A 15,322-nucleotide genomic window follows, 5' to 3' on the forward strand; every position below is an offset into this window, starting at 1 on the left:
ATTGGTGCTCAGAAGTACTTAAAGCAACTCCTCATTTCCTCTGATAAAGCTCCATCAGGATGTAAGATTTGCTGCTTAAATAAACCAGCTTGCACTTTCAAAATGCTGCATTATACCATTTCCTAAAAAACCTAAGTGAAATAACCACCTTTTTGCACGCGCACGCACACACACACGCACACAGTACCCATGTTACACAGATCTTTCATGCTTTGGTCAACAGTGACATAGTCAACAATATTCCCAGTATTACCTGTCTCAAGTGGTCAAAAATCATCAGTCAAGCCTAAAAAAATCATGACATTTGTATAAAACTAGCTTTGGTCACCTTTACAAGCTTTTCTCTACCCTCACAAGAACCAGAAATGTGGATTGTGTGTTTTAATAAAAGTTGCGATTCTCACCTAATCATATCTCTCAGGAAACTAGGGATTTGAGAAAAACACCAAATCTTCCCAGACTCTCACTAACATTGTGAGAGTTGGTAATGCTGTATTCACATTTAAATGTTCATTATGCTTCAGTGTTAACAGCCTTCCAGATGAATAGAGGCAATTGATGCTGTTCTGTCGGGATTTTTGCAGACTTTGACAAGCAGTACTACATCAGTTTACATCTGGTCAACATTTTGAACATTTTCTTCACAACCAAGAGGACTAGAGGCTTAATTCATTTTAACAATGAAAGCTCAGATTCTAGAGAACAAGATAGCAACAGTCTTTATAAAAGACTTCATAAAAGAAGTACCAGCCTAAAGTCTCACTATGGCTGGCCCACTTTTGCCTATGCTTCTGCATTTCTCTCTCTCCTTTTAATTTTGTACCTTTTAGTTTGGTAAAGAGTTTTGCCCACCTTATGATATTAAAGTTAATAAACGTGCATCTTGCCACTTAAAATCCATACTCATGTCTGTCTTCTTTCTCATGCATGTCCTGGTCCAATAAAACTGTGCTTCCTTCACTCCTTATAATTTCAAAAGATTGAGAATAGACTCATCTAGACTTTGTGTCTTTCTGACTATGATATTTTAAAAACAGTTTAATTTTCTTCATCTCCTGATTTTTGTTAAACTTGTAGAAATAGCGAATTTGGAGTAGCGTTAGTCTGACATAACTGGTGTTCTCTATGGTGTTTTCCAGCACTCACTGATTACCCATTGAAAGGAAATCTTTTCAAACTTCACAACTTACCTAACAAAGTGTGGCATGCAGAGGTAAACAATGCAGTAGCTAGTAAACTGGACCATTATAGAAAAACGTGTTGTGCTTGCAAAGGTTATGTGGAAGATTGTGTTACAGCTACTGTATTTGTGTGTGCTTATAAAACCCAAAGCTCTGGAACAAGAGTGATTTCCACCCCCCTCTCTTCCCCCCCCCCCATATGCTATGGGCCACTGCAGATGTGAACAAGAATGTTATAGCTTGACAGGAAAAAAAGTTGTTGTTCTGTATTTTGATGAACTAAAGTTTAATGCAAACCAGATTGCTGTAGGTTATAAAAGAAGCAATGTTGATTCTGTAGGCACGACTTCTAAGAATATAAGTTTATTGCTGTGTTTGAAAACATCCTGGAATTGTAGAAGTCTCTCCTTGTCCTGGAATTCTTATTTCATGTCAGCAGGTTACACCACAGTGTTAATTTAGTAGAATGTGCTAATATAATACATGCTCGGAGTGCAGTGCGAGAACAATGTTTGCTAAGTTTGCCTTGCATTAGGGAGCCTATCGTGGCAGCAGCAAAAAAACAAACATGCCAGATTTTATGAAGACACATTTGTTGAGAAATGAAATGAAAAGCTTATGGGTTCTGTAGTTTGCTACTAGGCGCTATGGAAGTTTGCTAATAAAATTGGAGCCAAACCATTTCTGGCATAAGCAGGAGTAATTCCAATGTTTTCAGCAAACTCATGGCTACTTACTCCATCAGTGAATTTGGCCCCCTTTCAGTAAACAACTTTAATAGTTATATTGTGAGAGAGTAAAAAAAACAAAACACCCTATTGTAATAAACCATCTGGGTCCTTACTCGCCACAGTGTAAACCTCAGTGTAATCTCCAACTAGCAAAGGACTCTCTGATCCCTCCAGCACATGAAAAGGAATATCATCAGAGATTTTGGGAGACTTGGCTGAGTAGGAAGCGGGAGGCTTCCTATGAGCAAGAGTAGTAAGCCAAAGTACCGGCTGTGGAAATAAGGCAAAAAGTTTAGTAGCTGGGACTGAAGTGCTGAGAGTTAGATCAGTGGTTCTTGGCAAGGGAGCCAGTGGTAGCAATGGCTGATGGATAGTCAGAAGTGGCTGTATGGAAAAGGTGCTGGACAAAACAACTGGACTCAGGGCAAGAGTTCTGCAGACCAGTGCATGATTGCCTACGGGAGAGGAGTGGCCTGGACTAAGTATCCCTGGCACTAGGCTGGAAGAGCGCCACTTTTGTATTCTGGCATTGAGCTGTCCATAGAGTGTGGATAGGAACTGCTGTGTGTTGTTTCCCTCTTTTAATTTGGAAATGTTAAAAGCAGTTCATTTTTGACAGCCCTAGTAAAGCAATCCTTTAGTTATTCATCAGGCTCTGAATATTTGTGGGAACCCACCTGGGACTAGAGGCTGAAGGGCCTAACTCTGGGAGTGCCTATGGCAGGTGCCTCTGAACTATGGTACGCTCCTCATGCTCCTGAACATCTAGGGAACTAGTGTACCATAGCACTTCTTTGCCACACCCTGTATTTGGATCAGTTACACTGTTTTTTCGTTATACATTGGAAATATTTATTTTTCTTTTAAAGATTGTTGATAGGGGGTGGCAAATAAAGGAACCTCTCATCATATTTGTGGCAACAAATGCCAGACCTCCTGTCATAAACAGATGGTTAAGGGTTAATGTCTCTTTTACCTGTAAAGGATTAAGAAGCTCAGTGAACTTGGCTAACACCTGACCAGAGGACCAGTGGGGGACAAGATACTTTCAAATCTTGGTGGAGGGAAGTCTTTGTTTGTGCTTTTTTATTTTGTTCATTGTTCGCTCTTGGGGCTAAGAGGGACCAGACGTGCACCCAGACTTTCCCAATCTTTCTGAATCAGTTTTTCATATTTCAAAATAGTAAGTATAGCCAGGCAAGGAGGATTAGTCTTGTGTTTGCTTTCTTAACTTGTAAATGTGTCTGTTTGCTGGAAGGGTTTTCACCTCGGTTTGCTGTAACTTTGAATCTCAGGCTGGGGGGCAAGGGAGTCCCTCTAGTCTATATGAATCTGAGTACCCTGTAAAGCATTTTCCATCCTGATTTTACAAAGATAATTTTTACCTTTTCTTTCTTTAATTAAAAGCTTTCTTTTTAAGAAGCTGATTGATTTTTTCCTTGTTTTAGAATCCAAGGGCTTGAGTCTAAACTCACCAGGGATTGGTGGGGGGAAATGAAGGGGGAGGGTTAATTCCTCTTTGTTTTAAGATCCAAGGAGTTTGGATCTGTGTAGCCTCTCAGGGCAACCCAGGAAGGGGAGAGTCTGGCGGGGGAAAAGAGGGAGATGGTTAATTTCTCCTTGTTTTAAGACCCAAGGGGTTTGGGTCTTGGGTTCCACAGGGAAGGTTTTGGGGGAACAGAAGTGTGCCAGACACAGACTTCTGGCTGGTGGCGGCGTACCAAATTTAAGCTGGTAATTAAGCTTAAAAGCGATCATGCAGATCCCCACTTTTTGGACGCTAAAGTTCAAAGTGGGGGAAGAAACCTTGACACCTCCACTCTGTTTCCAGTTGCATCAGCCACATAAACTTTTTGAAGCCCCAGTACTGCAAAGACTTACGCACCTGTTTAACTTTAGGCACTAGAAGTGCAACTCATTTGTTTTCAGTGAGACTATACACAGTGTCTAAAGTTAAGGATTTGCAGAATTGAGACACTAAATATTTTAAAGCATTTAAAATAAGCAACAAAAAGGGAGAAAACTTTCAAGTGTCAAAAAGGTATGGTTTCAGATGAGATTTAATAATAGATGAACCATGGAGGAGGAGGAGAGACTCAGGAAGGCTGTTCTAGATGCAAGGAGCTGTAGTGAAGATGGTTCTTGCACCACCAGCTGCAAAATTATGAGATGGGACAAAGAAGAAACCAGGAAGAAAGAGGCCAATGTGAGGAAAGTAGAGGGAACAGGAGGGAGGTGTGGAGAGAAAAGGTTCTATGCAGTACAAACATTTAAAACAAGTCGAAACAAAAAGGGCAGTTTCCTAGAGGAACACGAAAAAAATGAGGAGCCATTGGAAATATTTGAGGACAAGGATAAGTGGACAAATTTCTTGTCCATTTCAGAAAGCAAGTAGCTTCTTTCCATAAGTGCTAGAGTCTGGGGAGTTGACTCAAGGCAGTAGAGTAGGGAATTCAAGGTACAGTAGCTCCTCACTTACCGTTGTAGTTATGTTCCTGGAAAATGTGACTTTAAGTGAAACAGTGTTAAGCGAATCCAATTTCTTCATAAGAATTAATGTAAATAGGGAGGGTTAGGTTCCAGGGAAATTTTTTTCACCAAACAAAAAACTATATATTATATAGATATACACATAGTATAAGTTTTAAACAAACAATTTAATACTGTTCATAGCTATGATGATTGTGAAGCTTGGCTGAAGTGGTGAAGTCAGAGGGTGGAGGAGGGAGGGATATTTCCCAGGGAATGCCTTGCTGCTAAATGATGAACTAGCACTCGGCTGAGCCCTCAAGGGTTAACACGTTGTTAATATAGCCTCTCACACAAGGGGAGACAGCACAGCAGACAGAGACAGACACACATCTTGTGTGTGGGAGAGAGAGAGAAGTGCACACTGCCCCTTTAAGTAAGCTGACCCACTCTTAAGTGCATTGTCTTGGATCTGGAAGATGAAACACCAGCTGCTGCCCCAGTGTCTCTGTCTGTGTCCCCACTCTGCTCTATATGGAGGAGAAGGGGTAAACTGGGTGTAGAAGCAAGCAGGAGGGGGACACCCTGACATTAGCCTCCCTTCCTTCCCCCCTGCACAGCAAGCAGGAGTCTCTGGGAGCAGCTCCACGGCAGAGGGCAGGAGCAGCACATGGCAGTGAGGAGAGGGACAGCTGCAATTGCTAGCCTGCTGGGCAGCTGCAGCACAAGGAACTTAGGGGAGCGGCGAGCTGATGGGGGGCTGCTGGTCCACCGTGTTTACAAGCCCCCACCAGTTAGCTGCAACAGGCTGCTCTTCCTGCAAGTGGTGGATCAAGCAGGCGGCTGCCAAAGGATGTTAGATGGGAGCATTGCGCAACTTTGAATGAGCATGTTCCCAAATTGATCAGCAATGTAACAACAAAACAACTTTAACTGGGGCGACTTTAAGTGAGGAGTTACTGTATAGATGAAGCAGGCTTGAGGAACAAATGCTTAGGTAGATGACCTCTTTGCAGCTTTTAAAATATCAGTTATCCATTGAGATATCAACATGCAGGCTCTGTTTAATACAGTAATAAGTGTAGCAATAATAAGCAACAAATTGTGAAAACTGGCACAGCAAGCATTTTCAGTAACAAAGTAAGTGGAACAGAAGAGTATTTTCAATAAAACTACAGAGTCAGCAGAAAGGCTATCAGTTCTAATTTCCCTCTCTTTCTCTCACTGTGCAAGTAGGTGTTGTCTGAATTGCAGCGCAGTGACCAGTGAGAGTTTGTCACTGTTGTCCTGTAACCCTGATTCCCTTAAAATGCTCTGTTGCTGTAGCTCCCTGTCTGAACACTCCCAGCCAGCACAGAAGCATGCACTGTTCTTCTTCAAGTGCTTGCTCCCATCAGTCCCAATTAGGTTTGTGCGCGCTGTGTGCACAGTTCGCTAGAAGGTTTTTCCCCTAGCAGCACCTGTTGGGTCGGCTCTGGAGCCCCCTGGAGTCATGCCTTCATGGCGCTGCATATAGGGCCCTGCCAACTCGCACTGACAACTCTGCATCCCCTGGCCACGGTGTCACGGCAGCGGTCCTGAGGCCCCAAACGATTCAGAGGCCACCAGTGTAGTCCAGTGGCAAGCCAGCTATGATTTGGTAATGATGTACATCTCCTCAGCACTGATCCCCAGCACCAACGGGCATGACGCCATCGTGATCCCTGTGCATGGACTCATTGGAGTCTGCATCGGACACTGAGTCATGTGTGTCCCAGAGAAGCCAACACCGTAGCTGCCGGCACTCCCAGACACCAGGGACGACCTAAACTTTTCCCTGGTACTGTGGCCACCACAATGGCAGGTACTGGCTCAGATGCCGAACCAGTGGTCCTTCTGGACTTACCACCAGTCCCAGGGGTCTGCCTTGGCATGCTCCTTTTCAGTTGTGTCTGAGAGAAGAACTGCATCTAGGGCAGGGGTTGGCAACGTATGGCACACGTGCCAAAGACGACACGCATGCCGATTTTTAATGGCACGCTGCTGCCTGCTGGTGGCCAGGACCCTGGCAGGCAGCAGCATGCCATTCAAAATCCTGCCTGGCCCAGCCCGCTCTTCTTCGCCCCTCCTGTCGGCATTTGCACATGCTTTCCTGACCTCCGTCACTTCTGGCGGGAGGTTGTGTTTCCAGGTTAGCGTGGCCATACCACGACTTGGTGTCCACAGAGTCTGAGCAGCCCTGCCGGTGGGGGCAGGAAGAGGGACCCAGTCCCTCAAGAGTTGCAGTGCCCGTGAGGCCTGTAAGTGAGGAAGGGTCCTGGGTCCCAGCTGCGCTGTGTGCCCGCCCCAAGCATGGCCTGCCCCGCTCCCTGGACTTGCAAGCTGTCCCGGGGGTTGGAGCCCTGGTACCGGGATGAGCTTGGCTTTGTACTGGGGCAGGCCACGTCCCACAGCCCGAACCTGAGTCTGGGGACCGTGGCTCGCCGCCTGCTGGACCCTAGGAACATCTGGGTCCCGCCTCTTTCCCCACCCCAGGTCGCTGGACCCTGCTCCCCTCCGACATTGAGGGCAGAACCCAGGAATCTGGAGCCCTAGTCTCCATCTTCCCCCCAACCCCCTCGAGCAACTAGAGCCCAGCTGGAAACCTAGGAATCCAGAGTTCTCGCTCCTAGCACTCCTCCCCTGAGTGTCAGACACCAGCTCCTTCTTGGAGCCCGGGTTCTCAAGTCTCTTCACTGGTGGCTTGACCCTCACTTGATGTGTGCTGAGGTCATGTTTTCCAAACCCCGTCCATCGCTATATCTGACTACTGACGCCTCAGCCATGAGATCGGGGGCACAGAACTCAGGGCCTCTGGTCTCAGGAGGAGCTGATGCTTAACATCAATGTAAGGGAGCTCAGAGTGGTCCGGCTGGCATGTCAGGCCTTTTGGCCTCTCCTGGAGGGCAGGTGCATATCTGTCCTGACAGACAATACAATAACGATGTTTTATATCAACAGACAAGGGGGAGCATGCTTCTCTCCCCTGTGTCAGGAAGCCCTCATGCTCTGGGAGTTCTGCATAGCACACTCCATGCTTTTGGAAACATCTTATCTTCCAGGGTCGCAGAACGAACTAGCAGACCACCTCAGCAGGTCTTTTCACAATCACGAGTGGTCTCTCCGCCCAGATGTAATAAACAATATTTTCCAGCAGTGGGGAATTCCCCAGATCAAATCTGTTCGCCACAAGGGCTAACAGGAAGTGCCTAATTCTGCTCCTTCCTGAACCACAGCCTGGATTCATTGGCGGACATGCTTCTGCTTCCATGGAAGGACTGCCTGTTCTACGCATTCCCACCTATACCACTGATTCACAAGATCCTCCTCAAATCTGGAGCGACGGAACCTTGGTGATCCTGGTGGCACCAGCATGGCTATGTACACTAGACTACTGGAGCTATCGGTAGATACTCCAATCACTCTACTGCTCGTCACTCAGCATCACGGAAGGTTTCAACACCCCAATCTCGAGTCTCTCCACCTCATGGCTTGGAAACTGTGTGGTTGAATCCACTAGAGTTCACATGCTTAGACCCCGTTAGGGAGGTTCTTCTGGGTAGCAAAAAACCTTCAACGAGAGAAACTTACCTAGCCAAGTGGAAGAGATTAGCAATTTGGTGCTTGCAGAGTGGTATCCCTCCAACACAATCGTCGGTCCCCTTTATATTGGACTACTTCTGAAAGTTGAAACAGCAGAGCTTGTCTCGCTCCTCGATAATGGTTCACCTGGCTGCCATCTCAGCTTTTCACCCAGGAGAGCATGGACGCACCATCTTCACTAATGAAATATTGCGGCAATTCTTCAAGGGGTTGAACGGATTATATCCTCATATTCGTCAGCCCACCCCCACTTAGGACCTTAATTTGGTACTTTATAGGCTGATGGGGGCCCCCATTCGAGCTCCTATCAACATGCTCACTTCTCGGTCTTTCCTATAAGATGGCCTTTTTGGTTGCAATAGCATCAGCCAGAAGGGTATCTGAGCTCAAGGCTCTCACATCCAACCTTCCGTATACCATTTTCTACAAAGGTAAGGTGCAACTGCGACCCCACCCAGCATTCTTCCCAAAGGTGGTCTCAAATTTCCATGCCAATCAAGACCTGTTTCTTATGGTCTTTTTCTCGAAACCTTGTGCCAATAGCCATGAGCAGAGAATCCATTCCCTGGATGTGTGGCAAGCCGTTCTGTAAGTCGAACCAACTGTGTGTTGCTGTGGCAGACAGTATGAAAGGCCTCTCAGTGGCCACGCAAAGAATATCATCAGGGATCACATCCTGTATCAGGGTTTGTTACAACTTCATTAACTTCCCTGCCCTTGCTCTGACTGCATGCTCCACAGGAGCTCAGGCATCTTCAGTGGCCTTCCTGGCCCAGGTAGATATGTAGGTTGGCTACATGGTCATCCTCACTTCACATTATGCCATCACCCAGCACCCCAGGGACGATGTAGTGTTCGGCAGGGTGGTGCTTCAATCAGTGATTCCATAAACTCCAACCCTACCTCCTAGATAAGGCTTGGGAGTCGCCTAATTGGAATTGATATGAGCAAGCACTCGAAGAAAAAAAAATGGTTACTCACTGTGATGAGTTGGATCACAGAAATCCCCTTTGGGACTGCCACCTGATGTGCCTAGACTATCTCTGAGCCCGTTTTCCCTGCCAGCTTGGGACTTCAGTACCTTGCCTTGTTTGAGCCAGACACGCTTGCCTGCTGCAAACTCAGATCCAAGTCTAAACCACATCCCCTACAAGCTGCAAGCTTAACTGAAAACAACTTAAGAAGTGCTATTGTCTCTAGCACTCAGATACCCAACTCCCAATGGGGTTCAAACCCCAAATAAATCTGTTTTATGTGGTATAAAGCTTATACAGGGTAAACTCATAAATTGTTCACCCTCTATAACACTGATAGAGAGGTATGCACAGCTATTTGCCCTCCCCCAGGCATTAATAAATACTCTGTGTTAATTAATAAGTAAAACGTGATTGTATTAAATACAAAAAGTAGGATTTAAGTGATTCCAAGTAATAACAGACTGAACAAAATGAATTACCAAACAAAAGAAAACAAAACACATAAGTCTAAGCCTAAGCCACAGTAAGAAAGTGATTACAGATGAAGTCTCACGCTCAGAGATGTTCCAATGAGCTTCTTTTACAGACTAGCCTCCTTCTAGTCTGGGTCCAGCAATCACTCACATCCCCGTAGTTACAGTCCTTTGTTCCTTTCAGGTATCCTTTTGGGGGTGGAGAGGCTGCCCCTTTAGCCAGCTGAAGTCAAAATGGAGGAGTATCTAGGGGTTTATATAGTTTCTCTCTTGTGGATGGAAACTGCCCTCTCCCCCTGTGTAGAATCACAGCTCAACATGGAGTTTGAGTCACATGGGCAAGTCACATGTCCATGCATGACTCAGTTGTCTACACGCCAACCCAAAAGCTCAGATGTGGATTGGCGTCTCTCGAGGTCCATTGTTAACCAAGTACTTCCATTTACTTGAATAACCCCTTCACGCTGCGTTGACCAAATTTGCTTTAAGTGCTTTCTACAGCAAACACTTTAAATACAAGCATAGAGCCAGTGCTCATAACTTCGGATATAAAAATGATACATGCATACGAATAGGATGAATACGTTCAGAAGAACATGGCCTTTGCACAAATGTGTTACATGGCATATGTAGCATAACACATATTCCAGTTATGTCATGTTTACATTCATAATCATATTTCCATAAAGCATTATGGGGTGCAGCATCACACTCACCATCTCGTAATTGTTGTTCTTCAAGATGTGTTGTTCATATCCATTCCAAACCCACCCACCTTCCCCTCTGTCAAAATATCTGGCAAGAAGGAACTGGAGAGGCGGTAGGAAGGCAAGGCCCTATATACAGTGCCATGAAGGCATGACTCCAGGGGGCTCCACAGCCGATCAGACGGGTGCTACTAGGGGAAAAACCTCCTTGTGAACTGCGCACACACCTAATTGGAATTGATATGATCAACACATCTTAAAGAACAACAGTTACGAGAAGGTGAGTAACCATTTTATTGTCTGTGTGATAAGGCGCCCTGGTTCAGCAACTCGGACTCCAGCAGCCTACTTGTTTACACCATAGTCACACTCTGATCTCCACCAGCCTTGGTTACTAGTACCCAAGTGACCCCTAATGCACCCCAAAATTTCCACAGAACAGTCTTCCCTGAGATGTCCGGCCCTCTGCGGGAACATTCCAAGGAGTAATAATGTTAATTGCTCCTTTAAAGAGAGACAAACCAGCAGCTTGTTGCTTTAACTAGCATTAATAATCACTTCAAGTCAAACACAGCACTGGGCTGATATAGAATAAAAGTAAAACAAGTTTATTTAATCGAGAGGTTTTAAGTATAAGCAATAAAGTCAGAAATGGTTATCAACACATAAAAGTGGAAAATGTTTTCTAGTGACTAAAACTTAACAAAACTACAGTCTTGTTCAAGGTAAGATTCTTACCACATCTCCTTCCAGCAAGATGGCTGACCACCTCCTTGGTTAGGATTTCTTACAAAATGCCAAGTGAAAGGTAACTTTGAGGTTTGTCCCTCTCTTTTATAGTTCACTGAGCTTTTTAAATGTATTCTTCTCAAAGTTCCATGCTCCTACTGTGAGAAAAGGACCCATGGAGTCTGATGGAGAAGGTTCCATGCTGTTTCTTTCCCTGACCTGGTACTTTTTACAATACAAATTGAACTGTCCCTGCAGCCTCAGATATGCTAATCAATGACTGAGGTTGCTAATTCCGTTCTACTCCATGCAGATATGGCCTCAACTGGACTACTATGTTCAGTTCTGGGCACCACATTTCAGGAAAGATGTGGACAACAAAAATGATTGAAGGTCTAGAAAACATGACCTATGCAGTAAGAGTGAGAAAATTTGGATTTGTTTAATCTGGAGAAGAGAAAACTGAGAGGAGACATAACAGTTTTCAAGTACATAAAAGTTTGTTACAAGGAGGAGGGAGAAAAAATGTCCTTATCATCTGAGGACAAGACAAGAAGCTGTGGGCTTAAATTGCAGCAACAGCAGTTTAGGTTGGGCATTAGGAAAAACTTCCTGTCGGGGTGATAAAGCACTGGAATAAATTGCTTAGGAAGGTTGTGGAATCTCCATCATTGGAGATTTTTAAGAGCAGGTTAGACAAACACCTGTCCAGGATGGTCTAGATAATACTTAGTCCTGCCATGAGAGCAGGGAAATGGACTAGATGACCTTTTGAAGTCACTCCTAGTCCTACGATTTTGTGATTGAACCTGGGTGGGGCATTGACCTTTCCTTTGACTGGGGAAAAAAAAAGCCTCTTTTTCCACTCCCCAGACTTTTCTGCGTCAAGCACGTTAGTAATCTCCTACGGAGGGAATTCGTAACTTCAGATATAAAGTTAACATGTATTTTACAATGATATTAATAACCAGTGTGGTGTTAGCTTTCCTATGATACCTCAAGACCTATATTGTACATATGTTACTGCAAAAGTGTGTTAGGTGTGAATACAGGGGTGCCTAGGGTCACAGAGTTCGTACTTTTCTACATTTTCTTGACCTATATATGCTACTTATCATTTATTAGATGTCTGTTCAAAATACTAGGTGTACAATTAGAGAGGAAGCCAGAAGAGATAAAGGCTAAAATGATATAAATAGAGGAGGGGAAGGGGATGCAACCTACAAACAGAATGATCTTTTTTTACATGTATATTCTGTTTTCTTCCTGTTTTTTATTTCCTCCCCAATTGCCATTAGACTTAGTCATTGCTAGTTGTTTTTTATGTATTTTTATCAAGATTTTATGTATTCCATATATACACTGCCCTTCTTAGCTACCTAGCCTGCATGTCTACCCAGCAACTATGGAACTCTTGCTATACTCCCGAACTCCAGGGGAATGCCTTCAAAGAACGCTTTCTTTGCCCCAGTCATCACCATTGAGTAACTAGATTCTAGTTTTAATGAAAAGGGTCAAGATGGGTCAGACCTTGCAGTTTGCATTGTTTCTGATTATGGAGCAGTCATCTGTATGAATGTTTTATCTCAAACTGTGAGGGGAAAGAACTACATATGATGGGGGGCCCATGAAGGAAGCGACAGGAAGGAACAATTGAAACAGATGAGAATTTTTGTATATGTGTATGTGTGGCTTTTCCTTCTTCTAAAGAGCAGCTTTAATGCTTTTTATCTTGTGATCAGCGTTTCCAGAGCACATATAGCAAGAAGCATGAACTGTAAAATTTAGTTGTCTTAGTGCTGAACCAAGTATGTGCATTCTGGTTGTACCATCCTTTCCTATGGGAAGGCACATGGAGAGAGGGAGAAATTGTGAAGTGAAGACGAGCAAGGAAAAGAATTTGGGATAATTAGTAATGAGTTCACTCATTTTATATTCATCCTCATATGTTCACGTTGTTGTTTGTATATTTGAATAAAGTTATGTTTGTATGAGTAGCAAAGACTAATTGCTCTTGTTTTCTTGATCTTTGCCCATTTGCTACCTTAGGGATGCTCATACAACCCCACAGAACTCAATGCAATCCCATATCTGGTGGCTGCACCTACATCAGTGCAATCTCATGAAGAGTAACTTGCATGTATGTACCTGAGAGTAGAATTTGGCCCACAGAAAATAAGTTAAGCATGAACAATGTTCCTTTAGCAGTTGTATACTGTCAGAAATCTTAGTTTCAATGAGAGAGATGTTTAGAAAACATTGAGCTCATCTCATCTGTTTCACAAATGACTTTGCTTTTTTTTCCCAACATAGTGGAGTGATTTTAACTTATTTCCTCTCAGAGGATGTACCCTTTACACCTGATGTAAGATGTACATTGACATGTCATCAACAGTCAACTCTTCTTGATAACCCAGTGTTAATATGTACTAATGTCCCTCTTGCCAAGGCCATATTGTCCACCTGGCCAAATCTTTATCAATGTGAGTGGGAATTTTACCTTCACAAGCACAATCTGTTTTGCTTGTATAGGAGCGGATGTGATCTGACCCTAACAATTTTACACATGCAAAATTAAAGTAATAAGCATAGATAATAAGCAAAAATGTATATTTAATTAAACAGGAAAAATAAGCAAACATGTTTTGAAAGAAAAACTATATAGAACACCAAAGAACACGACTCTTCCATTTATAGCAAATCAGCATAACCTATCGCTTACCATAAACTTTGTTTTTTCTCCCTTTTTTAGCTCATGGGGCATTCTGAATGGGACCACAAACGAGGGTCCAGAGGATCACAGGTCAGTTACAGCTGGATTTTTCACTTGCTGTTCTCTTGTAATTTGGGGTTGGATGCTTGTTTTTCTGGAATTTGTTACTTTGTCTGCTGAGCTTGTGCTGCTAATGGTGGAATTTAAGAAAATCAGCAACAATATATGCTACTGTTGAGTATTGAAAGGGTAAATTAAGGGATGACTCTTGCAAACATGCATATTCGAATAGGTTTATTCAAGCGAGTGGGACTATTCACATAAGTAAATTTAATCACATGCATGTTTGCAGGAGAGGGCCAAAAAGAGTGTTAAATGGTGACAACTTTGATTTAATAGCGGTCATTTTCAAACTGAAATAGTCAGAGAACATTGTTGCATTGGCAGGAGGATGGATTAGAAATGTTGGCCTCTTTTCTAACGCCATTGTTTTTCTAAATCAGTATATTAAGTTTGTAACTCTGCATTTTCCAATATTGTAGATAATTATATTTTTTCTGTTTGCATATGAAATACCATTATAAAGCTCTGTTGTATTCCCCTACAGTACAAGGAAAAACAGAATTGATGGTGACATAGAATTTTATGGGAATTGTTCGTAGCTACTTTTTACCTTAACTCATCCTAAAGTCAAAGAAATAACAGCAGTTTTGATAATAGTATCATGCTGATAGATAAAAATTCATCTATAGAAACCAAGTCATAGGGTTGGTTGTGCTTCAGAGGAGACTGGTGTCTGATGATCAAGAGATTTTCTGTAGGGGCACAGAACTCCAGTGTTGAAATTATTTGAGTCAATAACTAAACCCACCACACTTTAGATCTTCTTTTCATCATTCTGTTATATCAAAGATCATTATACAAGTACTAAGATCTAAGCCTAAACCCACTTCACAGAAGTTTCTGCCCCTAAGAAAGTACCTGCTACTTCTTTTCTTTACTGGGTTGCGGCAATTGGTGTAGTGAACAGGGTTGCCAAACCTTCTGTCCCTCCTCCAAAAATTGCAGAAACATCAGCCTTTTAAATGAGAACTAGATGCTTCTGTATGGACATATATATCAGTTTTTACAGAGTTCACTACTTCCAATTTGGAAAATAATGTGCATTTTGTCATTATTTCTGTTGGTTGTGCATTTAAAAAAATCTAAAAACTTTACCTACAAATTCCAGTTAAACTCAATCCTCATAGAAAAACAACAGAATTTAAAATTCATTCCAAAATCTGTTTTGCATTGCTGTGCTAGGCCTATGAATATGTAGTATTTTATAAAACTCTGCTCAAATGCGGATCGGGATTTTAATTACCTGCTCTGCCTAATTTAGCAGAAAATTGGTGTTTAGATCCACTGAGTGAATCAAGCAGGCAAATCTTATTCTAACGTAGTAACCCAAAGAAACATAAGCCAAGACAGTCAAAGTTATGACTCACTGATATTCTGGCCTAAGCCAGCACTATGGCCTACATTTTCAAAAGTGTCTAGTGATTTATGGTGTTTCAATATTTCAGTCCCAAACATGAGACACTTTAAATGGGCATGATGGTCAGGAAACAGGGTTCTGTGTTTTTTTGAAAACCAGTCTACTTTAAAGATGTTTCAAGTTTGGAAACCAAAACTTGGCATACTTAAAATCACTAGACTCTCTTGAAAATTTAGGGATA

General features: G+C 43.0%; 1 protein-coding gene across 1 annotated transcript in view; it reads left to right on the forward strand.

Moving 5' to 3' along the window:
• Positions 1 to 15,322, forward strand: part of PDE3A (phosphodiesterase 3A) — a 371,124-nt gene that overhangs the window by 233,544 nt on the left and 122,258 nt on the right. The window contains exon 2 of the mRNA XM_050968214.1: positions 13,641 to 13,691. Within this exon, the coding sequence (XP_050824171.1) occupies positions 13,641 to 13,691 (51 nt within the window). The remainder of the gene's footprint in view (positions 1 to 13,640; positions 13,692 to 15,322) is intronic.

This window comes from Gopherus flavomarginatus, chromosome 1 (genome assembly GCF_025201925.1).
Source record: "Gopherus flavomarginatus isolate rGopFla2 chromosome 1, rGopFla2.mat.asm, whole genome shotgun sequence".
Taxonomy (NCBI): Eukaryota; Metazoa; Chordata; order Testudines; family Testudinidae; genus Gopherus; species Gopherus flavomarginatus.